At 47.4% G+C, this 27938-nt stretch overlaps 1 protein-coding gene across 7 annotated transcripts; it reads right to left on the bottom strand.

Moving 5' to 3' along the window:
• Positions 1-35: 35 nt before the first annotated feature.
• On the bottom strand, positions 36-27067 carry LOC144724241 (interleukin enhancer-binding factor 3-B-like). Of its 7 annotated transcripts, none has more exons than XM_078603208.1 (19): positions 27013-27067; positions 25972-26049; positions 24957-25228; positions 24058-24235; positions 23182-23338; positions 20289-20380; positions 19776-19871; positions 18904-19015; positions 18361-18458; positions 18112-18220; positions 17150-17275; positions 14811-14998; positions 14193-14315; positions 13614-13748; positions 12989-13105; positions 12525-12560; positions 10208-10298; positions 8536-8589; positions 36-286 (listed from the first exon to the last, which is right to left on the bottom strand). In XM_078603208.1, the coding sequence occupies exons 2-19, from the start codon at positions 25972-25974 to the stop codon at positions 150-152; spliced, it is 2124 nt and encodes a 707-aa protein (XP_078459334.1). In that variant the 5' UTR covers positions 25975-26049; positions 27013-27067; the 3' UTR covers positions 36-149. The 7 variants fall into 7 exon arrangements, with proteins under 7 accessions (XP_078459334.1, XP_078459331.1, XP_078459335.1 ...); XM_078603205.1 differs by having other exon boundaries at positions 26950-27065; XM_078603209.1 differs by having other exon boundaries at positions 17165-17275; positions 26950-27065.
• Positions 27068-27938: the final 871 nt, after the last annotated feature.

Below are 27938 nucleotides of genomic sequence, written 5' to 3'. Positions count from 1 at the left end.
TCGGCACAAAAGCGCCGCTGCGGCGATCACCGGAGGTGGGTGGGGGGGGGGGACGCGCGCACGGGTGGCAGGCGGCGCCAGGGCGAGCGTTAGGCGGGTAGCGCACGTTATCGTGGGTTTAGGATGCCGACGGAGGGCCGCCGGCCGCTTTAGTAGTAACTCCCGAACGGCGGGCCGTGTGGCTTGCCGCCGCCGCCGCCGCCCCCCGGCCCCGAGCGAGGAACGCTCACACCCAGTTGCACCACAGTCTCCCCCGTGCTCTCGAAGCTGGCCTCCGACGCAAAATCTGTGCCGGGGAGACAGAGCATATACAAGACGCACATTAGTGCCGGGTCTATACCCCCATGCTGCCAGCCAGCTTGACGCTAGGCTTACACTACGGGAATTACTATTCTTTTAAAGGAATTTTAAGGACGCAACTGATAAAAACTAACGGTTCTAATCTTGTGGCACGATTGCTGGGGAATCGACAGCGAGCGTGGCCCGCGACTTCATTTCACACGGCCCGTGGCCACACTTGGTCTTAACCCCTCGAAACGGCCAGCCAACGACGTACATCCGTCCCTACAAAATCCTAGCGGTACTCATCAGGTACAAGAGGAGAATATTTTAACAACCTGGCAAAACTCTAATTTTAACGAGCTCAGTCAGATATTACAGCAGTGTGTTAAAGAGACAAATAAGATGCAAGAAAGAATGGTTTTAAAGACGACACCGGTGGTTAAATCTCACGCAAGATGGGCCGAAAGACAGATCCAAAATATGTATCCCCAAGGTGTGAACGTGACATTGAATTGCACATTACTACAGCACGCCGTCAGCCGCATGCTGTGCAGACGCTACGCTCAGATTCTTGAAATTAGACACGCAAAAACAACTCCTTATCTACCCGACCCAGGTCTCCCTTTCTCAATAGCTTCAGACAAGTCACCGCACACCACCAAGAACACTTCCAACAACTCACAAGGGAACAAATTAAAAACGCAGGAAATTATGGCCCAGAGTCAGTTATAGTCAGGACCCGAACGAGTTGAGCATCAACGAATTAAACGTAAGAGCGCTTCCATAGCAGGGAGAGGACTCCACCGATAAACACAATCACCTCGCCTCCAAAGTGAGCCGCCAGCACGGCTATGCGACAAGACGTGCGGCAAACATTGAGCTAACACACGCCGGGGTAATCACGCCGGGAGATCACCACAAGAAACTTCCAAGCAAAGTCAAGCTTCTGCATATTAAAAAAAGCACTTCTGACAAAAAGGAATTGGCCAAACATAAGTAGGGACCCCCCACCCCCTACCTCGTGAAAGGCTACCGACTCAAGCGAGCCGGCTCACGAGCCATCATTAACTTGAGTCGACTCAGGGCCATCATTAACTTGAGTCGGTTCAGAGCCACCATTAACTTGAGTCGACTCAGGGCCATCATTAACTTGAGTCGACTCAGAGCCACCATTAACTTGAGTCGGTTCAGAGCCATCATTAACTTGAGTCGACTCAGAGCCATCATTAACTTGAGTCGGTTCAGAGCCATCATTAACTTGAGTCGACTCAGAGCCATCATTAACTTGAGTCGACTCAGAGCCATCATTAACTTGAGTCGACTCAGAGCCATCATTAACTTGAGTCGACTCAGAGCCATCATTAACTTGAGTCGGTTCAGAGCCATCATTAACTTGAGTCGACTCAGGGCCATCATTAACTTGAGTCGACTCAGGGCCATCATTAACTTGAGTCGACTCAGGGCCACCATTAACTTGAGTCGACTCAGAGCCATCATTAACTTGAGTCGACTCAGGGCCATCATTAACTTGAGTCGACTCAGGGCCATCATTAACTTGAGTCGACTCAGGGCCATCATTAACTTGAGTCGACTCAGAGCCACCATTAACTTGAGTCGGTTCAGAGCCACCATTAACTTGAGTCGACTCAGAGCCATCATTAACTTGAGTCGGTTCAGAGCCATCATTAACTTGAGTCGACTAAGAGCCACCATTAACTTGAGTCGGTTCAGAGCCATCATTAACTTGAGTCGACTAAGAGCCACCATTAACTTGAGTCGGTTCAGAGCCATCATTAACTTGAGTCGGTTCAGAGCCACCATTAACTTGAGTCGACTAAGAGCCACCATTAACTTGAGTCGACTCAGGGCCACCATTAACTTGAGTCGACTCAGAGCCACCATTAACTTGAGTCGACTCAGGGCCACCATTAACTTGAGTCGGTTCAGAGCCACCATTAACTTGAGTCGACTCAGAGCCACCATTAACTTGAGTCGACTCAGGGCCACCATTAACTTGAGTCGGTTCAGAGCCATCATTAACTTGAGTCGACTCAGGGCCACCATTAACTTGAGTCGGTTCAGAGCCATCATTAACTTGAGTCGACTCAGGGCCATCATTAACTTGAGTCGGTTCAGAGCCATCATTAACTTGAGTCGACTCAGGGCCACCATTAACTTGAGTCGGTTCAGAGCCACCATTAACTTGAGTCGACTCAGGGCCATCATTAACTTGAGTCGACTCAGAGCCATCATTAACTTGAGTCGACTCAGAGCCACCATTAACTTGAGTCGGTTCAGGGCCATCATTAACTTGAGTCGACTCAGGGCCATCATTAACTTGAGTCGACTCAGAGCCATCATTAACTTGAGTCGACTCAGAGCCACCATTAACTTGAGTCGGTTCAGGGCCATCATTAACTTGAGTCGACTCAGAGCCATCATTAACTTGAGTCGACTAAGAGCCATCATTAACTTGAGTCGGTTCAGAGCCACCATTAACTTGAGTCGACTAAGAGCCATCATTAACTTGAGTCGACTCAGAGCCATCATTAACTTGAGTCGACTAAGAGCCATCATTAACTTGAGTCGGTTCAGAGCCACCATTAACTTGAGTCGACTAAGAGCCACCATTAACTTGAGTCGGCTCAGAGCCATCATTAACTTGAGTCGGTTCAGAGCCATCATTAACTTGAGTCGGTTCAGAGCCATCATTAACTTGAGTCGGCTCAGAGCCACCATTAACTTGAGTCGACTAAGAGCCACCATTAACTTGAGTCGGCTCAGAGCCATCATTAACTTGAGTCGGTTCAGAGCCATCATTAACTTGAGTCGGTTCAGAGCCACCATTAACTTGAGTCGGCTCAGAGCCACCATTAACTTGAGTCGGTTCAGGGCCATCATTAACTTGAGTCGACTCAGAGCCATCATTAACTTGAGTCGACTCAGAGCCACCATTAACTTGAGTCGACTCAGAGCCACCATTAACTTGAGTCGACTCAGAGCCACCATTAACTTGAGTCGACTCAGAGCCATCATTAACTTGAGTCGACTCAGAGCCACCATTAACTTGAGTCGACTCAGAGCCACCATTAACTTGAGTCGACTCAGAGCCATCATTAACTTGAGTCGGTTCAGAGCCACCATTAACTTGAGTCGGCTCAGAGCCACCATTAACTTGAGTCGACTCAGAGCCATCATTAACTTGAGTCGACTCAGAGCCACCATTAACTTGAGTCGGTTCAGAGCCATCATTAACTTGAGTCGGTTCAGAGCCACCATTAACTTGAGTCGACTCAGAGCCACCATTAACTTGAGTCGACTCAGAGCCACCATTAACTTGAGTCGACTCAGAGCCACCATTAACTTGAGTCGACTCAGAGCCATCATTAACTTGAGTCGACTCAGAGCCACCATTAACTTGAGTCGACTCAGAGCCATCATTAACTTGAGTCGGTTCAGAGCCACCATTAACTTGAGTCGACTCAGAGCCATCATTAACTTGAGTCGACTCAGAGCCACCATTAACTTGAGTCGGTTCAGAGCCATCATTAACTTGAGTCGGTTCAGAGCCATCATTAACTTGAGTCGGCTCAGAGCCATCATTAACTTGAGTCGGTTCAGAGCCATCATTAACTTGAGTCGGCTCAGAGCCATCATTAACTTGAGTCGGTTCAGAGCCATCATTAACTTGAGTCGGTTCAGAGCCATCATTAACTTGAGTCGGTTCAGAGCCATCATTAACTTGAGTCGGTTCAGAGCCATCATTAACTTGAGTCGGCTCAGAGCCATCATTAACTTGAGTCGGTTCAGAGCCATCATTAACTTGAGTCGGCTCAGAGCCATCATTAACTTGAGTCGGTTCAGAGCCATCATTAACTTGAGTCGGTTCAGAGCCATCATTAACTTGAGTCGGTTCAGAGCCATCATTAACTTGAGTCGGTTCAGAGCCATCATTAACTTGAGTCGACTCAGAGCCACCATTAACTTGAGTCGGTTCAGAGCCATCATTAACTTGAGTCGGTTCAGAGCCATCATTAACTTGAGTCGGTTCAGAGCCACCATTAACTTGAGTCGACTCAGAGCCATCATTAACTTGAGTCGGTTCAGAGCCATCATTAACTTGAGTCGACTCAGAGCCACCATTAACTTGAGTCGGTTCAGAGCCACCATTAACTTGAGTCGGTTCAGAGCCACCATTAACTTGAGTCGACTCAGAGCCACCATTAACTTGAGTCGACTCAGAGCCACCATTAACTTGAGTCGATTCAGAGCCATCATTAACTTGAGTCGGTTCAGAGCCATCATTAACTTGAGTCGACTCAGAGCCACCATTAACTTGAGTCGACTCAGAGCCATCATTAACTTGAGTCGACTCAGGGCCATCATTAACTTGAGTCGACTCAGAGCCACCATTAACTTGAGTCGACTCAGAGCCACCATTAACTTGAGTCGGTTCAGAGCCATCATTAACTTGAGTCGGTTCAGAGCCACCATTAACTTGAGTCGACTCAGAGCCATCATTAACTTGAGTCGGTTCAGAGCCATCATTAACTTGAGTCGGTTCAGAGCCATCATTAACTTGAGTCGACTCAGAGCCATCATTAACTTGAGTCGGTTCAGAGCCATCATTAACTTGAGTCGGTTCAGAGCCACCATTAACTTGAGTCGGTTCAGAGCCATCATTAACTTGAGTCGACTCAGAGCCATCATTAACTTGAGTCGGTTCAGAGCCATCATTAACTTGAGTCGGTTCAGAGCCATCATTAACTTGAGTCGGTTCAGAGCCATCATTAACTTGAGTCGGTTCAGAGCCATCATTAACTTGAGTCGGTTCAGAGCCATCATTAACTTGAGTCGGTTCAGAGCCATCATTAACTTGAGTCGGTTCAGAGCCATCATTAACTTGAGTCGACTCAGAGCCATCATTAACTTGAGTCGGTTCAGAGCCATCATTAACTTGAGTCGGTTCAGAGCCACCATTAACTTGAGTCGGTTCAGAGCCATCATTAACTTGAGTCGACTCAGAGCCATCATTAACTTGAGTCGGTTCAGAGCCATCATTAACTTGAGTCGGTTCAGAGCCATCATTAACTTGAGTCGGTTCAGAGCCATCATTAACTTGAGTCGGTTCAGAGCCATCATTAACTTGAGTCGGTTCAGAGCCATCATTAACTTGAGTCGGTTCAGAGCCATCATTAACTTGAGTCGGTTCAGAGCCATCATTAACTTGAGTCGGTTCAGAGCCATCATTAACTTGAGTCGGTTCAGAGCCATCATTAACTTGAGTCGGTTCAGAGCCACCATTAACTTGAGTCGGTTCAGAGCCACCATTAACTTGAGTCGACTCAGAGCCATCATTAACTTGAGTCGGTTCAGAGCCATCATTAACTTGAGTCGACTCAGAGCCATCATTAACTTGAGTCGGTTCAGAGCCATCATTAACTTGAGTCGGTTCAGAGCCATCATTAACTTGAGTCGACTCAGAGCCATCATTAACTTGAGTCGGTTCAGAGCCATCATTAACTTGAGTCGGTTCAGAGCCACCATTAACTTGAGTCGGTTCAGAGCCATCATTAACTTGAGTCGGTTCAGAGCCACCATTAACTTGAGTCGACTCAGAGCCATCATTAACTTGAGTCGACTCAGAGCCATCATTAACTTGAGTCGACTCAGAGCCACCATTAACTTGAGTCGACTCAGAGCCACCATTAACTTGAGTCGACTCAGAGCCATCATTAACTTGAGTCGGTTCAGAGCCACCATTAACTTGAGTCGGTTCAGAGCCATCATTAACTTGAGTCGGTTCAGAGCCACCATTAACTTGAGTCGACTCAGAGCCATCATTAACTTGAGTCGGTTCAGAGCCACCATTAACTTGAGTCGGTTCAGAGCCACCATTAACTTGAGTCGGTTCAGAGCCATCATTAACTTGAGTCGGTTCAGAGCCACCATTAACTTGAGTCGGTTCAGAGCCATCATTAACTTGAGTCGGTTCAGAGCCACCATTAACTTGAGTCGACTCAGAGCCACCATTAACTTGAGTCGGTTCAGAGCCATCATTAACTTGAGTCGGTTCAGAGCCACCATTAACTTGAGTCGGTTCAGAGCCATCATTAACTTGAGTCGACTCAGGGCCATCATTAACTTGAGTCGGTTCAGAGCCACCATTAACTTGAGTCGGCTCAGAGCCACCATTAACTTGAGTCGGTTCAGAGCCACCATTAACTTGAGTCGGCTCAGAGCCACCAATAACTTGAGTCGACTCAGAGCCACCATTAACTTGAGTCGGTTCAGAGCCACCAATAACTTGAGTCGGCTCAGAGCCATCATTAACTTGAGTCGACTCAGAGCCACCATTAACTTGAGTCGGTTCAGAGCCACCATTAACTTGAGTCGGCTCAGAGCCACCAATAACTTGAGTCGGTTCAGAGCCACCATTAACTTGAGTCGACTCAGAGCCACCATTAACTTGAGTCGGTTCAGAGCCACCATTAACTTGAGTCGACTCAGAGCCACCATTAACTTGAGTCGGTTCAGAGCCACCATTAACTTGAGTCGGCTCAGAGCCACCAATAACTTGAGTCGGCTCAGAGCCACCATTAACTTGAGTCGGCTCACGAACCATCCTTTGAATCTCGGTGAGCTGAACCTGAGCCAAGCCATCCATGGCCGAGCAACTCACAAAAGTATGTTGAAAGTCAAGGAACATAAACCGATCACGTGAACTCGCAGCAGCGGCTTTTGGCTAGCCATCGAACAAAGACGGTCAACTGCACGGTGCGATTTCGGATTCGCTTCTGTGGTCATCTGGAACGCTCGTCCTTTCAATATTATGAAGCCACCAGAGCAATGCACTTTCAAATCGAGATTGAAAATTCATTTCTTTACAACTGCTTTTTGTGTTTAGCTTGTCGTCCTTCCCCCGCACCTCCGATTAGCACGGTTGGCTGCAGACGGTGGGAAAGAAGTACAACACACTGTACATACAAAGTAACAGAGCGGCTCAAGCCCCAGTTGAGCCGTTGGTGCCAGCCCGAGGCGAACAGCGACGAATACAGGCGCAAGACATTTTCGACTCATAAATAATGTATCCACATGGCTTGCGTGGTTCAGTCACAGATGCACGCAAGTTTATTTGCTCATGTGCACAGCACGTGCAACACCTGTGCGAGGCAATTACACGTTGCTCCAGCAACAGCACAACAGTCTCACAACAGCTAAACACCCGAAGCTGCGAGAACAACGTCGACTCAATCCCCCAACCCCCCCCCAGCACCCCCAACGCCCACATCCCCGTCCCGCTGCCGCCGCCGCCACCCACCCTTAAACCCTCGCGTTGCCGTCACCAGCGATTGGCTACTCTCAGCTACTGGGCAAAGCCAGCGGTAAAAATAACGCGGCGTACAAAGAAATACAAGACTAAGGTCTCAACAACCGAACTACGACCCAACAACCGCCGCCGCCGTTGCTAATGTCCCCAGCACCAGCAGCGGGAGATTTGAGATTACTTCAAGAGCAGGATGGGGGTGGCATGCGGAGTTAGCCAACAGGAGGGCAGCCTTAATCTGGGCGTCGGCTGAGACTCATAAGCTCTGGACTCCCATCGCTTACGGCCCGTGCATACGCCCAAGCAGCGTTGACACACAGAGGAAGGGCCAGGATTAAGGGAGGCTCCCTGTGGCGCTTACGACAGAGAAGATGCATTAATTTTGGAGCCCCAAGGCAGGTCTGGACACACTGCAACATACTTTTCTAAAATGCATGTGGGTTTTTCTTCTCCCTCCCATCAAATGTGTGACTGGCAGAGATGCCAGACTATGCAAGGGCATTCAGAAATTAATGTGAAATTGAGGGGTTTGTACTCAAGTACATTAAATAATTTCTTTCAACGGACTCTTTTAACTTTCCGAAGATGCGACTGTTTCTCTTCACCCGCCCGCCCGCGCCCCACCAGTTTTAACCAGCTGTGAAAATTGAGAGGCGTTCACAATCGAGTAGTTTAATGTTTCAAAACCGTTCCATAACGCTACAACTCTAAACGACAGTATAATAATAACAATCATTATAATAATAAAAAAACTACATCTCTCTTCCGGAACGCGCATGCTTGCGGGAGGGAAAGATGGGCATTACGAAGGCTTCTTCGCTCCGCCGCCGTCTGCGGTCACACAGGGCAGTAGCGCCTGTTGTCCATGTGACGAGGAGCTGCCCAGTTGTACCCGTGGTGCCCTCTCATCGCGAACCGGTGCTCACCGTATGAGGGCTTCTCCATGGATCCGAAGGCGTAGGACTGACTGTACGCGCCCGCTGCACGCACCGAGAGCCACAGTCAGGGGGTTAGAGGTCTCGTCAGACGACACACAACGCAATGTATGTGTATCAAACACCATTCATTTATATTATCGATCATCATGATGATCATCAAGAGCCAGGGTCGATCCACTACTCGATGGAAGGCCTCCCCAAAGCTGCTGTCATCTCTCACGCGATACCACTGCTATTTAGCGGCCCACTCAGCATCTGTGAATTGGTTTGGATGGAAATTACAGGGTGACATATAGAAAACCCACCGATTTCTACTGATCTCGACTTAGGCATCTCATTGAATGTCGTAACTCAAACTGGTGAGTGCGAATGTAACCTGTACATATTGCACGATCGCACATATGTGCCAATGTGCAAAGCTCAAACAGATTAAGATTACACGTTCCACGAGTGAACTTACGGGGATTTCGCTTGTTACGCAACGTTAACAACATATTTGTAGTTTTGAAAAAAGTAATTTAGACAATCAGCATCTCCATCTACAATGACACACATTGCGATGTGGCCGAGGTAAAACTATCATAGACTTCAACTTATAAGAGATTTTTATTTTACCAGGTAAGGCCCACTGAGCTATTTAGCTCTTTTGGAGAAGCGACCTGGCCACAAATGATAGCCCTTCGAAGGGGCTTAGGATGTGGAAATCTATAGCAGCCAAATACTCTAAACGCATGTTTCTAAATGTGGAGGGGAAAACCGGAGGACCCGGAGAAAATCCACACGACCACGGGGAGAGACACGCAAACTCCAAATATACAGGTGTCAGAGTCGGGATCGAACCCACGACCTCCTGCATTCCAGGCGAGGTATTTAACATCTCCTAGCCACCGTGGCTTCCAACGGGTGAGAGGAGGGAACGCTCTCTCGCGTCTCTTACGTCGATAATAAAAAATAACTTAGACCGGTAAAGGTAAATGCCTAGCATTTACATAAGCCGAGCCTGAGGCCAGCCATGGCTGAGGCGTTCATGCATGCTGAGCCATGACTAAGAATACGGCCCATGTAAAACAAAATGTGTATCAGTGTTAGCCAATATTAATCCATCGCAAAGTGGCAGGTTACATTTGCTGTCAATGAGAAACCTATGAATGCACCACTTAGAAACGCTGTCTTAACTTCCTCTCCGTCCAAGAGGGACATCGCTGTTTTTAAATTCCCCGGCACTTAACAATGCCAATTCCCATTGTGATGTAACTGCAGAGCTGGTTCTTAGAACCCACTGCGAGCCGTAATGTAGTTGGAATATAAAAAGAGGTTCATAGCCTAATGCTGTAACCTTAGCGCACTGGGGTTGCACTCCTAAGTCACTTGAAACTATGTTTCTCGGACTGACAAAGCTTCAAACTCAAGTCTGACACGCAATGATACACACATCTCGGCGTGCAGCTACAAAATAAAGAGCCTTAACACGTTGGAGTTCGGGTTAGGCCACGCAATATTACCAGATTTCTGGTTACATCATTACATGGCCTTACGCAAAAATCTATTGCGTTTCAAAATAAGAGCCGTTTTTTGCTGTTTATTTTGTTGCATTGTGTTGTGTTCTACAAGCGTGACAAAGAGGTAATGCTGCTCATGTCAGGGAGCCCGAGGGCCTTACCTAGACCGGCAGGGCCCATGCCTCCACGTCCAAACATCGCTCCTCTGAAGAATCCTCGACCACGACCTCGGCCACGACCGCGAGACCGCCCCTGCACACACACACAAGACAAAGATCCCCCTTATAGCCTAAACAGACTGTTGGGGCAAGTGCTGTTAGCGAGCACCGAAGAAGGCTAGAACGCCACACGAAAGGGTGGGTGGCCAGCACCACACCCAGCCGCCTTTGTCTCCCGAGTGGCAATGTTTCTACGCACCGCACCAGGTACTAATTTGAGGTTGAGTCGACCTAGGGGAGGCTCAGGACCAGTTCAGATAATCATAACTGATATGGGCCGTGAGTGTGAATCGAACTCGGGTCATCAGGTTTGTGGCGCAGCGTGCTAACCGCTACACTAACGCTCCCCACACACACACACAAGGGTCAAGATCAACCTCCGGGGCATGTGCTGAACTTGTGAAGTTACTTATAATCGACGAATGTTTTGTAGAAATAATTCCATGGTACATGCACAGCGCCTTTCTGTTAATTCACTGCTGGAAAAGGGCCTCACTACACCATGCGTGTTGTGGAGATATGACCATGAAACATTAAAAACTCGAATCTATTAGATTGACAGTGATGTTTTTATTGGTGGTCGTTTTGACGTTTTAGGCCATTGGGCCTGAGCTCAGCAATCGTGTTAAAATCATTCGATAATCTCCGAGTCAGACACCGGCGACGTCGAGTGAAAGCAAGAATGCAGGAGCCCACAGATGGCATTTCACATAATCCCTTGAAACGGTGGCTTAATCCCAGAACAACCTGTCTCGCCCTGGTGCCAGGTTCCGGCTCGATGTAGTCATGGCAAGGGCAGTAATTACAGCCTGAAGCCATCGTGTGTGAGCCTGCTAATTGCAACAATTATCCGGGCACGGTCATTTGTTCTCCTGGAGCAGCAATTATTAGATTAAAGCTTAATATTACCGAAACATTTCAGCTTCAAACTATTCGCAAGTCCGACAGCTGGTCTTTGAAATTCAGAAATGCAAACAGGTGAGCACTGAGTAAAGTGTGGCAGCATCCACCCACCGATAGGAAAATGTTACAGGCACAGGCGTTGAGAGGTCATCACGGCAAATGCCATTGATGCCACACCACACCTCGCCTTCTCCCTTCTGCTAGATGCCATAGTTTTCTGCAAAGTTAACACCGGACCTCCAAGAACGGATCTTACAGTATGCCCACGCCATCTAATGCTAGGCCTTCCCCTTGCTCACCGGCCTTTGGGTGCCACTGCGATGCCCGTGTCAGTGACCCGCCACACTCCACCCTGCACAGCCTCCTCTTCATGCCCACATCTACAACGCTTATTGCCGCGTCCTATTCTAAACCTCCAAGTGGTTTACCTCATCTTCCTCCACCTTGCACATGCGTTCCAACCATCACAACCTCTTATTCCTGATGACATCAATACATTCCTGCCTCATTCGGCTTCAAACTTCAAAGTTGTGCATCCTTCCATAAAATTCCTAGCATCCTTCACATGCCCCTGTATTCAAATGCCAGAAATGTATTTTCCAGTTGCTTTGTTAGCAAGTAGGAAATGTGTAAAAGTCTGCCACATTCATGGAGCTGTCTCTGCCAAATGCGAGTACAAGTAATTCTCGAGAATGAAAAGAGCCGTGAAAATGTTTCTAGATTTGAAGCTTTCGTGACTGCAAGGATTCATACTCTTAGGTTTTTTTCGGTAAAGTCACGTAGGTAAAAAATAATAGAAATAAAAGAATAAATAAAAATAGATCAATTAAATCACGACGTTTCGGAGGCAACACAAGTCTCCGTCTTCTGATACAGTAAATGTAGCTGTGACGGTCCCACCTGAAGACGGAGACTTGTGTTGCCTCCGAAACGTCGTGATTTAATTGATGCATTTTCATTTATTATTTTTTTACCTACGTGACTTTACCGAAAAATAACCTAAGACAATGAAAATGTGTTGAGAATGGCTCAAAGCAAAAATTGCAGAGAAGTCTGATGAGAAGGATTGTGGCTGATGTGGGAATATGCTAATAATCATAATAGCTTATCTACCCAGGATAGCCATACGGATTGCAAAGACTCTTGCATTTAGATGTTTGGCCAATTCAATGGCATTTTATTTTTTTGCTATGGGAGAACAGAGAACGCCTTTGGAAACCCACGCAGAAAGGGGGGAGAACATACACACTCCATACATGAAGGCACCCAGTCGGGAATCGAACACAGGTTCCTTCTTGCTTCGAGGCACGCGTGTTACCAACTGCGCCGCCCTGCCACCCAATAATTACTTATTTACCCTGAAAGGGTCACCGCTGGAGATGTGATGGTGATCCTAAAGAGGAAAGTGGAAGAGAAGAGGGGAGGAGGAAGGAGACAGATCAGTTGGTGGGACGTGATGAGTTGGACGGGACTCTACTTGAGATGCTGAAGATCGCGACATGCGGTAAGCGTCTGTCATGGGCATCACCCCCCCTCTGCACCCCTCCCTCTCCTCCATTCACCCTCCCTCCTCAACCTCTTTCATTGCAAAAAATGTAGTTTAGTTTTTTTTTATCTCATTACTTAGAAGCTATGTTAATCCCTTTCTTTAATAAAACATGCAATAACTTTTTATCTCGTGTAGATCGCCCTAAAGAAGTCCAGGCATGAAGCACGCTCAATCAAACACACATTGTCTTCATTAACCTTCAGTTACGATGCCGACACAGAGACACGGGGATACAGCCCATCATGGCGGGCATGGTGGTGCCTTCAACTCACGGCGCCGGCAGCGTTGGGCCCGGTGAAGAGGGCCGTGATGGCTGCGAGTGCGGCGTTGGCCTTGGCCACCTTCTTGTTGGAGCCGGTCCCCTGGAACTTCTGGCTGTCCACCTCCACCTGCAAGTACCATCACACAAACCAAACGGTCCCTTCCCTCACCAGCCAACGGTCACCTCTACCCGCGTACAGCTGCACACACACAACCGCTAGGGCTAATGGTAGATGGGCGTGTGGTTATTACGATGTGCCCAATCTTTATGTACAAGTTCTAGATTTGAAGCTTATGTACAAGCTGAATAATGTTTCGCTTGAATCAAGTATGTGGGCCGGAGCATAAATTGTAATGATTCAAACCCCATGCCGCCCCCCCCGCCCATGTGATTTAATGGAACTGTCGAAATTTTGGAGTTGCACCTCGATTGAAGAATCGATCACTATTTTCCTTTGAAGTGGATCGATCAAATGCGTTAATGAAATGAGGAAAATATATTTTTTATCACAAAATTTTGACAGGATACACTTCATGAGCAAGTGCCGTGGAGCGTTGACGGCAATTGTCCAAGACGACGAGGGTAAGGGATGCAGCAGCAAGTCGTGGAGCACGCGACCAGTGGCGCCGACCGACCTCGATGACGAACTGCTTGTCGTGGCTGCCGCCGGTCTCCGACACGACCACGTAGTTGAGGCCCTTCCTTTTCTCGTTGAGCTCCATGATGGGGTTCTTCCCATTCGGGGTGAGGACAGGGAGCTGCTTGCCCGACTGTGTGGGCGAAGAAGGGTGGTGGGATGGAGCAAGGTGTTAACGAGCGGTGTGTGCAGCACACAGGCCTAACTACTCTGAAAAATAATATATTGTATGCAACAATTTTACTTATATTTGCTGCATTCATATGGTGCTTAAATGCCTCATCAACGCAAAGAGCCTTGCATCAACAATACACATCACTCACATCACCTATCACTGCCCAACACCACGCTTTAGCCGGAAGTAAAAACTGAATCTATCTTGGCAACCTCAGATGCCATCGAACAACTTCACAAACTCAAGATACAGCTAAAAACTCGTCCATTGATTTTCAAATGCCAGAGGAAAGGAGTATACGCCATCTGTCTGTCTGCTCCCACTGTGAGTGTCGTGTAAACAGGAGAACACTGAACACCACGGTGGAGACGATCGGGGTGAGACTGTGCACTGGGGAGAGACCTCGGTGGTGCTGACGGAGGCGCCAGTCGGAGTGCCCGAGTCCTCGAGTGTGGACGCGTTTTGCTCCGTAGGCTCAGACTTCTGGTCGAGTTCAAGTGTGTCGTAACCCAGGTCCTTCAAGACCTGTGCGTTGGGAAAGCGCGGTACCAGGCGAATTTGAGGAACCACACACGGCAATTAATATTTAGAACTACATTTACATATATAAACCCCAAACACAAAAACAATTATGCTGAGTTTTGGGTTATATCACGGGATCACCTGGCCAAATTTCTAAGATTCGTTCACCAACCGACATATCCAAAAAAAATAAATTGCACATATACAAATGTTTAACACACTGATAAGCAAATTTATCAATGGGATATAAGATCCAGAAAGTCAGAATAAAATCATCAAGATGGATACAAAAACCCAAGTGTTAAGTTAACAATGATCTTGTAGAATAGGAGTGAAGAACGCTTTTCCTTGCTCAAAGTCGAAAAGGACTCAAAATAATGTTTTGGCGAACAACTAGACCCTAACCCACACTTTAGCGTTAACCAATAACAATGAGAAATATCGACCGAGTTATAAAGAGGCCCTGGCAGTGACGAAAGTGATCAGAGGACAGCTTGCCTGTTCGGCCACGTTGAGGCGTGCGTGCTTCTTGGAGGGCCCGTCGGCCGTGTACTCCTTGCCCTCTACCGTGGTGCTCATGGTGAAGGTAGGCGCGTGCACGGGGCCCGACTGCGTCACCAGCTTGTACTGCAGGCCAGGGTAGTACTTGTTGAGGCGCATCAGGGCGTTGGAGTTGAGCATCGAGTCTGTGCGTCGCAGGGGGCAGGAGGAACGGGAAAGAAAACCCAAAGTGTGTTGTCGCAACAGCTGCGATGAGTGTAGAGATGGCAGCAAGGTTTTCATTGGCATCCTCCAGTTTTAATTGGATGCATTTTAAATGAAGAAAGCAAATAGCAAAAAACACGTGCATCCCTGCCAATTGCTTGTTCATGCCACTGCTGGTGGAAGAGCCTCTACGACAGGAAGTTCTAGAAAGCTCCTCTAGAGCAGGGGTCCTCAACCCCCGGGCCGTGGCCTGTTAGGAACCGGGCCACACAGCAGGAGGTGAGCGGTGAGTCCGCACGTGGCCCTCCCATTGTTTTATTATTCACCACTTCCATCCGCGCCTCTTCCCCGCACTGCGCACTTGTCTCAGTCAGCCCACAAGCTCTAACCCCTAGCCTAATGAGTAAAACACAAACGTCGCTGGAGAGCTTCTTTGAAAAGGGGGGAAAGACCCAATGATGAATCCCCCCCCCCCCCCGGTCCGTGAAAAAATTGTCTTCCATGAAACCGGTCCCTGGTGCCAAAAAGGTTGGGGACCGCTGCTCTAGAGGGTATATGTCACCTCCTCTTCCATGCCGGCAAGGTGTCTTGGAAGAGGTGGAGTAATCACACTTTACATGACCTACTGATTTGACTATGGTAAACCCATTTATACCACTGGTCGAGGGATTTAAGAAATTTGCGGTGGTATTTTAAATGCCGCTTCGAGATGTCTAATCTAATCTTCGCGCTGTGCATTTCAAATCCGGTGTGCTAACTAACCATGACACCATGCCAGTTTCCAAATGAAGACAACAACCTAATATAGAAATTATTCTGATTCTCGAGATACTTTAAAAACCGTTTTCTTTTTCTTCCTGTCTCTTCCTTTACTTTTTTGCCCCGATGCATTTTGTATGGTCTATGTATCTCAAAGTCACTTTGAGACACTGTGGCTTTTAAACAATTGTTACATGAACATCCTTTAACATTGCACGTACCCAGACTGTCCTGGACTATCCTAGAAAGGTTTAAAACGTTATGAGAGAAAAAACATTCTTTAAAATCACGGACAAGTGCCCGACTACTCGCCCTCTCGTGACAACACTGGGTTGATCTCATATGAGAATGTACAATTGTGACACTGATGCTACTGCAGTGCCATAATGGCATGCTTGGCCCAAACTCTTAAAGCAATTTGTTTCTTTAGAAAAAGCTTTGAGCACACATTGCACAACCTGGAAACATACACAGCAGAAGCCGTTTGTGTTGCATCGTTTTACAACACCCAATACGTTAATACTGATCTTTAACACAAGCATGCAGTCAGCTGCAGACATGACAACAATTGTTTACATGCACAACAAAGCAGCAATTTTGTTAGAGCGTGCCTTACTTTAAGCGCCGTTGAAGCAAGGCATAAGTGCTTTAACACAAGGTCCATTTCCATCCAGGTCACATTAAACTCAAGCCAAATAGGTTCCCACAAACTGAGGCAAATTTACCACAGGGTACCTGGGTAAACATTGGTCAGTTTAGAGTGGTACTGAGGTCACAAATAAGCCCGTAATGATTAGCCCAAGCCTCGCAACTTGATTGTATTGTATTGATTTCGGGGTAGCAATTCGATTTGTGAAGATTCTTTTACCTTAACAATGTCATGCAATGCGCCACCTCCACTCTTAAGCGAACCAGCCATATACAACACATGCCAAAAGTGACCAACCGATCCTCACACGCACGATCCAAAGCAAGTATCGCGAGTCGAAGAATCTATACATATCGATAAATTAGCACATCGCCACTTCCAGAATCGCAATACACCACCACCATTAGCAGAACTTGCCGAAGGAATGTTTCTCAGCAGAGGCAGCCGGCTAAAATCCACCGAGTCAGACGACCTGTCGGCGGCGCCCTCCGACGCGAGGTGGATTTGTACGCATGCAGTTTTCATTTTCAATCTAAACTGCAGCAACGAACTACGCCAGTGTTCCCAACATAGCGGCGCAGGCTACCATCATTTTCATCGACCGGCGCAGTACCAGACCGTTAATGCGGTGCGTCGGAGTTGCAGGGCGGAGGACAGTGTGGGGCATGGGGGGGAAGGGGGCCCTGTATAAACGCTATAGCGCCGGGCGAATAACCACACAAACCGTTGTCTGGCAGACCTTTACGCCGGTCACGCAGCTTCTTGCTGCCCAGGACGACGTCCAAATTCCCGTCTTCCAAGGGGCGCTTCAGGGGCACCAACGAGGGCGAGTCCGCGTGCGCCTGTGGGTCTGGCGCACACAACACCGCCATACTACCCGTTACCAGCAATCTGCCACAATTTTAGTTAAGCTAATGAATAATTGTCGGGTTGGTAGGATTTTAGGTTTTTTTATTTAATGAGATGCTACAAACCGAACATTCCTGTGCAATTGGGTTTTTGTTGGGGGGGGTTTATTTTCGTTTGTTTGCATTTTCTTTTTGGGTAATCACCAATTAAAAAACATTCGCAATGCTCCCTGAAGGCCCATTAGGAAGAGGTGGAGAGGGACGGCCTGCCGCGCATGCACCAACGACCGCTTCCGCTCTCTGTACTCTGCAACCGTCGCTCAAGTCCACTAACAAACCCCTCCTCATCACGCTCCGGCCGAGGCTTCTGAGTGCGCAGCGGTCAAAAGCAGAGCTGGGATCAAAGCGTTTTGGGTTTGCAGGCGCGCCGCGACAGCCTGCACGAACTTGACGGCAGCGAGACGCCGACACATCGGCGCAGTCGGTGAGAGGACTGCGGCAAGCCCAGTAGTGAACTTCAAACTTAGGAGGATACTCAACAAGTCAACTGGCCTCCTGGAATCGTCACGGTCTATCACAAAAGCATATTTTACAAGGTATCTGAGCATGGCTCACTTGTAAATAATGAATGTCCAAAAAGCATAGAAAATGATGCTCAACGCAAGGTCACCATGTGACATATAACTGAATAGAGCCTCTCAATTTAGCTCTGTTTCCTGTTTTCAAATCATGCAATTTATCGTCCATTTGACACCGAGGGCTTGCCGCAGTAGACAGCATGGCAGCAGCGTCCACAAAAGGAGGTTTCAAGGTCGGGTGGGAGGGGGGAGCAGCTCACCCAAGGTGTCGTCCTTTGGCACCTTGCGATATTGGGGCCTGACGTACGTCAGAGACTCCATGCCCAAGACCTTGTGCACATGTCCGAAGGCCATGTTTCGCAGGTAGTTCTGTTAAGGAAGAAGGCAAGGAGGGGGGTGAAGAACAGCACAACGTGCGTTTAAAACCGCCCAGGCCAACAAAGCACAGGTGGTGCTAAGAAAGTGCAGGTGAGGTCCGGGTTGGGCGTCGTGAGGGTCACCCGCCTCACCTGGGCACTGAAGGTGAGCTGCTCAAGCTGCTGTACGCTGAGGTCGCTCAGGACATCGGTGGCGACCTTCTCGCAGGGGTCGCCCAGGCCGGGGCCATCTGCCAAGCAGACACCACCATTAATAGGTGACCACTGCTGCCCACTGTGGTGGCTGATGTGAGGTGCAGATTCAATTCAACACTTTATAATTTTTGTATCGTTTGTAGTAAATTTTTTGTCTCGTTTGTATTGCCCAAATTGTATAGTCTACCGCACAATGTCACATTTCCTTCTTTCTCGTTCACTCCTTCAGTCCAAAATGTTACATGTGCACATAAAATGGAAGCAATTGCTTATTCACGGCATTGCTGCCAGAAAGGCCTCAACTAGTGGCTGCCACTCGGATATTTGGCCTATTCTTCCACGCTGCCGATTGACTGTGGGGAACCCTTTTATACTGTTGGGTGGACAGAGGTGGGGGTGGATATCAAAATGTTGCCCATTGGAATTAGGACCAAGCGAAAGAAACCTTCAGATGGTGACTGAGAGGGGGGAGGACATTACCTGGCATGAGGAGGCCGGAAGATAGGCACTCCATGACGCGTCGCAAGCCCTCGCCGGCTCCCATCGGACGATTGCACGTTCCCATCGCTTTTTCGCAAATTAGCTCCAACGCCTGCGGCGCACCAGAGGCACAGAAGATCGCTTGAGCCAAGGCTACGGCTGAATTGCACGACCACCACCATGGAGAGGGAAAGATTGTAAAATCCTTCCTCTAAAACCCTTTGTAAACCATGAATTTCAATCGCAAAACTTCCTTTAAATGATAGACAAAATGCATCACAAGAGGAACATCCTTGTAGACTAGACTCTAAGAGACATAACAATACACAAAGGGCTGCTCACAAGCAGCAAGGCAAGATTGCCAAAATCATGCCTTGCATGCGTGTCATATGACCACCATATGGAACGCACAATGCTCTCAACCTTGTTGAAACCACCAGAATAAAAAATTGCTAACGTAAACTTGCCATGTGCTGGCTGCCCACGTGGCAGAATGATGCAATATTGTCTGTACATGTGACCTATAACCTGCACCTCTTGTCTCCAGTTCTTTCAAATATACCTTGTTAATCCCACTTTCAATTCAATATTCGTCATCTAATGTCTCCAGGTCTTTCATCTCTCTCTCAGTAATATTTCTCACCTCACTCATCTGTATCTCTTTATATCACGGGGAGTCACAACTTTTGGCAGGTCACAGCTCAGAACCACATTAATGGCCCACAGGCCATCAGTTGTAGAGCTCTGATCTACATCATGACAGCGGCAGCATGGACAGAATCTGATCTGAAGTGCGTTTTCCCTGCACAGTATAGAGTGAACACTGGGGGTGACTCCTCCCAGCGGAACTTCTGAACACCCCCACCGCTCACCCAGCCGTTTAGGGGCTCCCATGCCGGGTCGAATGAACTCAAATGTCGGAGGAGTCGAATAACGATGACGCAGGAGCGTAGAGGGCTGGCTCTTGCCTGGAATGATACAAAATAAGAATAGAAATCACAATGAATAAATATTAGGCTGGTTTCACTTCACAACAACAATGATGCTTGTGTAAATGTTAGCAATGCATTGCAGTATTTGCTAGTTTTAACATTTCACGGGTCCTAAATAGCAACGACCGCATGATTTTCTCTCCTGTCTTTACAATCAATCAAGCCGACTATGGGTAAACACAAACCCTCTAATTGCTTTTGTAGCCTCATGAAAATTATCAGCCATGTTCAGTTTAACCTGGCAGGTGCTTCAAGTACAAAAACAACACGAGAAAGCATCAAGTTTCAAACAATAATTCAAGTGAGCAGTTAATTAACCATTCGATTTACTTTTCAACAACAATGCAGCTCATAAGGCTACAATAACAATAAGGCAGTAAAACGTGGGCAAACCTGGAACCACTTGGCGCGGCGCAGTGATGCCAGGGCCTTAAGGCAATGCTGCCTGTCCAATACATCCGGAGCTTCCTTTACGGTAACCTTCTCTATTGGGCGAGCGGGGAGTAAAAGACGGGCACGGTTTGACCAAGAGAGAATCTGTCATTTGTCGGAGACGCGGGTGGGGAGGCGAAGGAAGCAAAAACCAGAGGTAACACAAATGAAAAAAAAATCTTAAATAAAGATTAGAGATAAACTGCGGGCATCTCTCGAGTTCCCCGTGTGGCAGGCAAGGCAGGTGGAGGCAGCCAGACATCGTCCTGCCCAGGTTTAACATGACAACTGGACACACACTTTCCTCTGCATATAGTGCAGGAAAGCACTTCCCAGTTGGTCAGCATAAAAGACGAAGGTTTCATCGCAACAATGAAACCAGTATTATAATCCCCACAGCTGGGATTTAGTCAAATTGAGTGGAGAATCAAATTTTACGAAATATGTTTGTGTACAATCAATGGTGATTGGCCTAAGACCATCAACTAACAACACTTGAGGACATGATTTAAACATAGGCAGAAGATTGGATCTGAACCTAGACCCTTAGCGGTGCCAGCTCAGCGCATTGACCTCTGCAATACCTGGCCACCTACAAACTTTTACTAAAATTGACAGCAGTGACAAGCATCGCCAAGCTGCCAACAAAACCAACGAGGCGAGATAATGGGCCGTTTCCAACTTCTCACATCGTGAATGAGGTTTACATTAGACAAGTGCGGGTGTGGTCTTGCCAAATTGAACAAAGCAAAGCCACTATGAGACCTCCTTTACCAGTGGCAAAATATAGTAGTAGGTTTTTACCCTTTCAACTGCTACAAAAACTGACAACTTTATAAGCAAAGACCTCAACGACTGCATGACCTGCCACACGCAAACACAAGCCACAAACATCCTATCAAGACACTCCTCCTCCTTCCCCCCTCACCCACTCCAACATGACAGACAGCGTCCAGTTGGTCAAAGGTCCTTGGGCTCCAGGACAAACTAGATGGCTTTGGGCAGGCGTTGGCGTCACAGGAGAAACAAAAATAAAAAAATCCAGACTGCGATAAAACCAGACAAACTAACAAGTTAGTCATTGATTCTGACCAGAAAGAACGCCTGAGCAATTCTCGGCCAATGTAACTGATTAAAGCAAAGCAAGCCATCAACCGTTTCACTTTTCACGTATGAAGTAAGCTGCTGTATGATTGTATTACTTTATGTTATAACACTTGCTGATCCAAGGAAGTCTAACCAAGTTTCATCAATCATTTTGAGGAGAATACTGCCAAGTTTTCACAGAAGGGGCGATGATTGCTCTGTATATTCCAGTTATGTAATTTGTGGGTAATTATCCAAATTTGGAGCATGACACCAGTATACAATGGCCCAAGTTTGCAAAGGACGTCATGGGATTAATATTAATCAGGACGGCTGCTGAATTTGAACCGTAAATCTCTGCGAAAAGCAGCGAACATGCTACTGCTATACCCTTTCAAGCAATAAGATAATATAATAATGTGTAAAGCTTGATGTAAAGCTTTCGTGACTGCAGCAATTCATACTCTTTGGGTCTTTGGGTCAAGTCACGTAAATAGAAAACAATAGGTCACGACGTTTCTATCGCAACACAAGCAAATCGTCTTCACCTGAAACGTCGTGACCTATTATTTTCTATTCACGTGACTTGACCCAAAGACCCAAAGAGAAGGTGGACAGCTGTTCACCTCCATTATTGCTGTAAAGGGTGACGCCTTTTATTTTTTCATCATTTTGATACCAGCAAAGATGGTTTCATAGGTATGTTACCAAGAGGCCATATCAGCACCCTTTAATTCATGACACACTTTAGGAAACTGCAAATTGTTGTGTAGCTGAAAAACTGCATGAGCTAAGCAGTAGCTTTCAACGACCCTCAACTTATTTTTTGGTTGATCGATTACTTGCATTAGCCAGTCACGACAGCCCAATTGAGGAGTGCAGTGAAAGCAGGCTCCACAAAGTAACGAGTCTGATACTGTGTAGTGAGGGGCGGGGGAGGCAGTGAGATAACTATGGGGAGTGGGGCAGAGAGGGGGGGTCCATGCCAGTAGGAGCTGAGCTGGCAGCAGGGCGGGACCGCATAATGAACGGGCACGGTCTGTTTTCACTGCACACATCAAGACAATCCGTTAAGACTCGCCAGGCAGAGTGCAGACAACAAACAGTGTTACAATTTGGCCAGAATAATGAAGTTTGGTAGTGACCCTCGCAAAGCCTTCCAACTATTTTACCTTGGCCACGTGTGTCTGAGAACATTTCCTACAAAACACGATGTGCTCCCTTCCAAAAAAAACGTCAGGACACCGACACGACCCATTGCTAACAATGTGAAAAGAAACAATGTATTTCTAATTTGAATGCTTGATATGAAGGCTGATTTTAATACTGCATAGATTTTCATGGTTGTATCACATATAGTTCGGCAAGTGTGATATTTCACGCCATGTACAGGGAGCTCCATTAGGAACTGATTATCCAAATTCTTCCGAATTCAGTTCCTCTATTAGCTCCCAGCACATCAAGTGAAATATGGGACATCATGCTGAACAAAACACAGTACAATCCAAAACAAATATTGCGGTGTAATTAAATAGGGCTCAACAATTATATCTGAATTATGTAATCATGTATACACGGTAACTTGTGTATACGTCAACAATCAGCGGCAGGATGCCGAATGCAAGTGCAGAGCCTAGTGTTGCCTGTAAGTATTCAACCTCAGCTCTGACCCGAATGCGAGGTTGCAAAGGCCCAATGGCAGGAGCTAAAGTGAGGGGCATGTCTGTGGGCGTGCGCCAGGTAAGAGAGCGTCTGGGTGCAGGCGCACCTCCGTCTCCTCCCTCCTCCTGCTGCTCCATCTCCTCTCGCACCAGCGGTGAGGTGAGCGTCACAGTGAGGGTGAGGAACGGCTCAGTCTGGCGTGAGATTACCACAGACGCCTCGTTTGCCTTCATCTCCACCAGGAACTCCTCATTTTTCACGGCCTGCAAGGACAAACAAAAGAGGGGTGTTGTTTAGGATATTTAAAATCCACCTCTTTTGATGCATCTGTAATATCAAATAAATATACAAGAAGCGACCTGCGTGCTATTCCTTGAATTTAGTCAATGATCTTGATTTGAAGCTTTCATGACTGCAGGAATCCATACTCTTTGGTTCTTTCGGTAAAGTCACATAGATAGAAAATTAATAGATCACGACGTTTTGATCGCAACACAAGCAACCGTCATCAGGTGAAACAAACACAGCAGTTCTCCTGCTGTGTTTGTTGCGATCGAAACGTCATGATCTATTAATTTTCTATCTACGTGACTTTACCGAAAGAACCAAATAGTTTAGTAATATAAGTGTTTATTACTTTTACATTGTATATTCCCTTTATTTTCTCTGTGCAAGTTTAAAGGTCTCAATGCAAGTCTAAATCTCGATGTAAATAAATGGTGACCAGGCTGAGACCATAAAATTATTACACTTTATAACATAGTTTAATCATGAGCGGGCTGTTTGAATTCCAACTCAACATCTCAGCAGTGCTGGATCGATATCTCTCAGTATTTCGGTGCCTGAATAACAGTGGCAACCTCGGTGGCTGCAATGAATGGTTGAAGGAACCAACACGCCACGACTGTTACACGTGCCCCCCAACCCCTGCAGCATTTATGCTTCCATAACCGCTGTTCAGTGGCACCAGCATTGCTCTTACCTTGAGCTGCGCCGGCAGGCTCTCAGAGACGCGGCTTAGCAGGTGAATCGTGGGCTTCTCACGGCACAGCAGCACCAGCTCGAGGTCTGTGTCGCCCGTGAGAAGCAGGCCCTTGGCCACCTTGCCCACGCGCATCACCCCGCGCAAGGTACGCTTCGGGGGTTCCGCCGGCTTCTCCCTGCACCGGTGCAAGAATACGAAAGCATTTCAAGAAAGTGAATAGTGTTCGGATCAGTGTTAAGGTTGTACAGCACAATGTCCATCTTTTTGCTCAACATGGCAGGAGTTTCTTCAGGAACTGAATACAAAAATTCTATGGAATTCAGTTCCTGCCGAAACTCCCAGCGTGAGGTGAAACGTCACACACCATGTGGAACAATATACTGTACAACTCCAAAACACAATAAAGAGGTGTACAGCAAAAAACGCTGCATTAGCAGCAGGCCATGCTTTCCCACCTAATGACGGGCGCTTGTGTTGTGCCCGAAACGTTGTGATTTATTTTATTTTTATACCTACGTGACTTTACCGAAAGAACCAAAGAGTATGGATTCCTGCAGTCACGAAAGCTTCAAATAAAGATTGATACAAATATATGTATTATTCTGCACTTTGTCATAGGTCAGATTGATGATGGGGGTGTATCAGTTGAGATAGAACATGCCACTAATGTTGGCCATGGCAAGAAATTGAACTTAAGATTGCCAGGTGCACAGCACACTGCACTCGGTAATGTGGGAGTTCAGTACAACAATTGACACCCCTGTCTTGCCAGGGTAAGAATTGAACAGGAGGGTTAAACCATCAAGACTTGTGAGTGACAGCTTTCAAATAATAAATTGTATTATGTCACAGGGGTCAGAATTCTACGAGGGTCAAAATATGAGATGATCTCCTACTTTTCTCCATCGCTGGCCTCCTCGCCATTCTCTGACTTGACCGCGACGTCGCCGGGCTCGGCCTTGACGGTGACCGGGGCCTCGTCGACTTGCTCGGTGGTCTGCTTCGCCTGGTCCGTCTGATCTATCGAGTCAGACACGAGCTTCAGCGCCTTCTCCGTGGTGGTCACCATCTCTTGGACGGCCTCCAGCTCGGCCTGCGTCGGGTACACCTCCGTGTGCTTGGCCAACGCATGCCGGTCGTCCCGCGCAAACATGCGGTACGGGCGATACTACGGTACGCGCGAGCACAAATAGGAGAGAGGACACGCGGATGCATACAGGTTAAGTTGTGGCAAGGTATTCGTTTCAGCTGGGTCTTCACAGGTCGATGACCCACATATTGCATCCACTGTAGTCAAGGCAATTTGAGAATATCCCTTGGGGTGAAACTGTTATTTCAATCTAATTTCTGCCCACTTATTACAAATCCAATTTCAAATCGTTGCACGTAATTTTCTTCATGTCCGACAATTAAAATATTACAAAAACCCACCCATACTGATAGATTAACCAACCCCAGCTGCAAGTTTATTACCCAATAGAATGTGAGATTTCCAAAGGTGAATGGCGCAAGATATTTTTTAGTATGGAGACTCCATTAAGACAATGACTATGCTTCTGTATTCTTTAACCTCTCCCAAGACCCATTTTTAAAAGAGCCAACTTGATTTGTCCGTTTGAAAAAATCATTTTAAGTTGTTATTTAGTTTTACGAAATTGTATTGATTTGAATAATTAATGTATTACCTATCGTTTTACTGTCATATTCACTTGTTTCGACAGTTGATGGTGAGGCACACCGACACGTTTTTATATACTTGTGCTTCAGAAGAAATTAAAACTGCATGAAATGCACGTTTACGAATAGGGTCATGATCAGGGCAGTGCGTTCAGAAGCAAATGGATACAATCGACAACTATGTTAAGCGCTTATACGCATATGAATGTGTTCGTAGCGTTGTTCACTTCCTACCATGTTTGCTGAATAGAAGAATGAGTTGCAAAGAGATGAAGCTTGCACCAGATATTGCAATGGTTCTTTAAGCGTCACCTGTAACAAACAGCACTCAATATTATAATCCATACACACGCATGGTTTACACCACAGCCTCCCATATCAAGACAATCAATCTCAAAAACTACACATCACCAGGTTGATAGCTGAGTTAACCAAGCCAAACGAGCTGTATATTTGTTTTTATTGTGAAAGTACTCATGTGGTAGGGGATAAATGCAATTAAATTAGCTTCAGTGGATTTAAAATGGAAGCACTTTCCAACGACCAAGCAGTTGACAAATACAAATGCATGTTTTCTTTATTAAAGGGACAAACTACCTGCCAGACGTGAAATCAATTATAATTAGTTCCAGCACCGACGTTAGTTGAAATTAGATGATTGCAATTCATTACGAATCGTTCATTTACAATTGTAAAAAATCCCAGGTCTGGTATCCAGTACCAATGAGGGTTCAATTGCTCGAAGCGTTTTAATACATCGCTTTAATTATAGTGCCGGGCGGTGGGCATCCCCTGTTTACGTCCCAGGATTCATCATCATCAGCCATGAAAACCCGCGCGCTGTTAATTCATTCGCATCTGCACCTTCGAACGAATTTAAGTTTAAATGAGTGCGGCCTTGCACCGAGGCCTCGTCTAGGCGAGCCTGACCTCTCGCCGTTAAACTTTAAATTCGCCACTCACTCGGCGTTTTGATCAAGAAAAAGCGACAGTGTGCACCCAGTAAAACATTCTACAGTTAAACGAGCAACTCGTTTAATTCATAAAATAACATTTTAATTGAAAAAGGCGGGAGGTGGCCTGTGCGCAGGCTTCATTCAGGCGAGTGCCGTCACCTTCACCGCCGCCAACACAATTGACTCTCGTGTCAACGAACGTTATCGTTGACGTCGTCACTAACGCCGCCGGTTGTGATGAAGAAGTGTAACGCACGCGGAGGGGAAATGAGGAGGAAGTTTACGACGGGGATGAGGAGGAGGCGTGCGGTCTCCTCGCCTCGCACAGCCGAGACGAGACCCAGGTAGAGATGGCGGCGCAGGGACCACGTGATCGCCAGCCCCGCCCCTTAACTCAACTCCCCCACAGAGCCCTCCCGCCCCCCGCATCCCACCCACCACCTTCACCCCCGTCCCTCAATGGACCTCTAGTGGTGGTGGAGGAGGCGGTGGGGGTGGAGGAGGAGGTGGTGGTAGTGGTGGAGGAGGAGGAGGTGGTGGTGGAGGTGGTGGTGGTGGAGGAGGTGGTGGTGGTAGTGGTGGAGGAGGCGGTGGGGGTGGAGGAGGAGGTGGTGGTAGTGGTGGAGGAGGAGGTGGTGGAGGTGGTGGTGGTGGAGGAGGTGGTGGGGGTGGAGGAGGAGGTGGTGGTGGAGGAGGAGGTGGTGGAGGTGGTGGAGGAGGTAGTGGTGGTGGAGGAGGAGGTGGAGGAGGTGGTGGCATTTGTGGTGCAAAAGCACAAACAACAGAAACCCAACACGTCCGTCATCAATAACACTGTGGCAAAAAAAAGGGAAACAGATCATAGGCGACGTTTCGGGCAATGACCCTCCGTCACCTCTCTATGATTATACACGTTTCCTCTTCAGGCAGTCTTATTGGCGAATGTGCTGCGTTATTTTGTAATGGCGATGGGTGCCGAGGGTCTGCATTGATGAGTGATGGGGTCCCATCGATACTGTGCAGCGGTGCCCAAGCTTGCCGAGTGCGTGGGACCCCCTGCCAACGTCCAGACATTGAGCGGACCACGGGCTGGGACCCACTGGTCCATAGTGATGGATGGTGGTCTGTGCTCAGTGACGGATTAAGCTAGTGCGGGGCCTGTAGCACGTGTTATATAGGGCCCTAAACTAATATTAAAACACAAATGTTTTACTGGCATAGTAAAGTAATTGTATTTTTTCATTTGCTATACAGCCAGATAATACG

Source organism: Lampetra planeri, chromosome 20, assembly GCF_965212315.1.
Source record: "Lampetra planeri chromosome 20, kcLamPlan1.2.h2, whole genome shotgun sequence".
NCBI classification, from domain to species: domain Eukaryota; kingdom Metazoa; phylum Chordata; class Hyperoartia; order Petromyzontiformes; family Petromyzontidae; genus Lampetra; species Lampetra planeri.
The sequence above is the reverse complement of the archived record's forward strand: the minus strand, read 5'-3'. Positions and strand labels throughout refer to the sequence as shown.

Bases quoted from the DNA above. Each gene is read 5' to 3' on its own strand.
- LOC144724241 (XM_078603208.1), bottom strand. The intron at 13,106-13,613 runs GTCGGTCGGCGC...TGGTACTTGCAG, and splicing joins ACAAGCAGTTCGTCATCGAG to GTGGAGGTGGACAGCCAGAA. The intron at 8,590-10,207 runs GTAAGGCCCTCG...CGGTGCGTGCAG, and splicing joins CATGGGCCCTGCCGGTCTAG to CGGGCGCGTACAGTCAGTCC.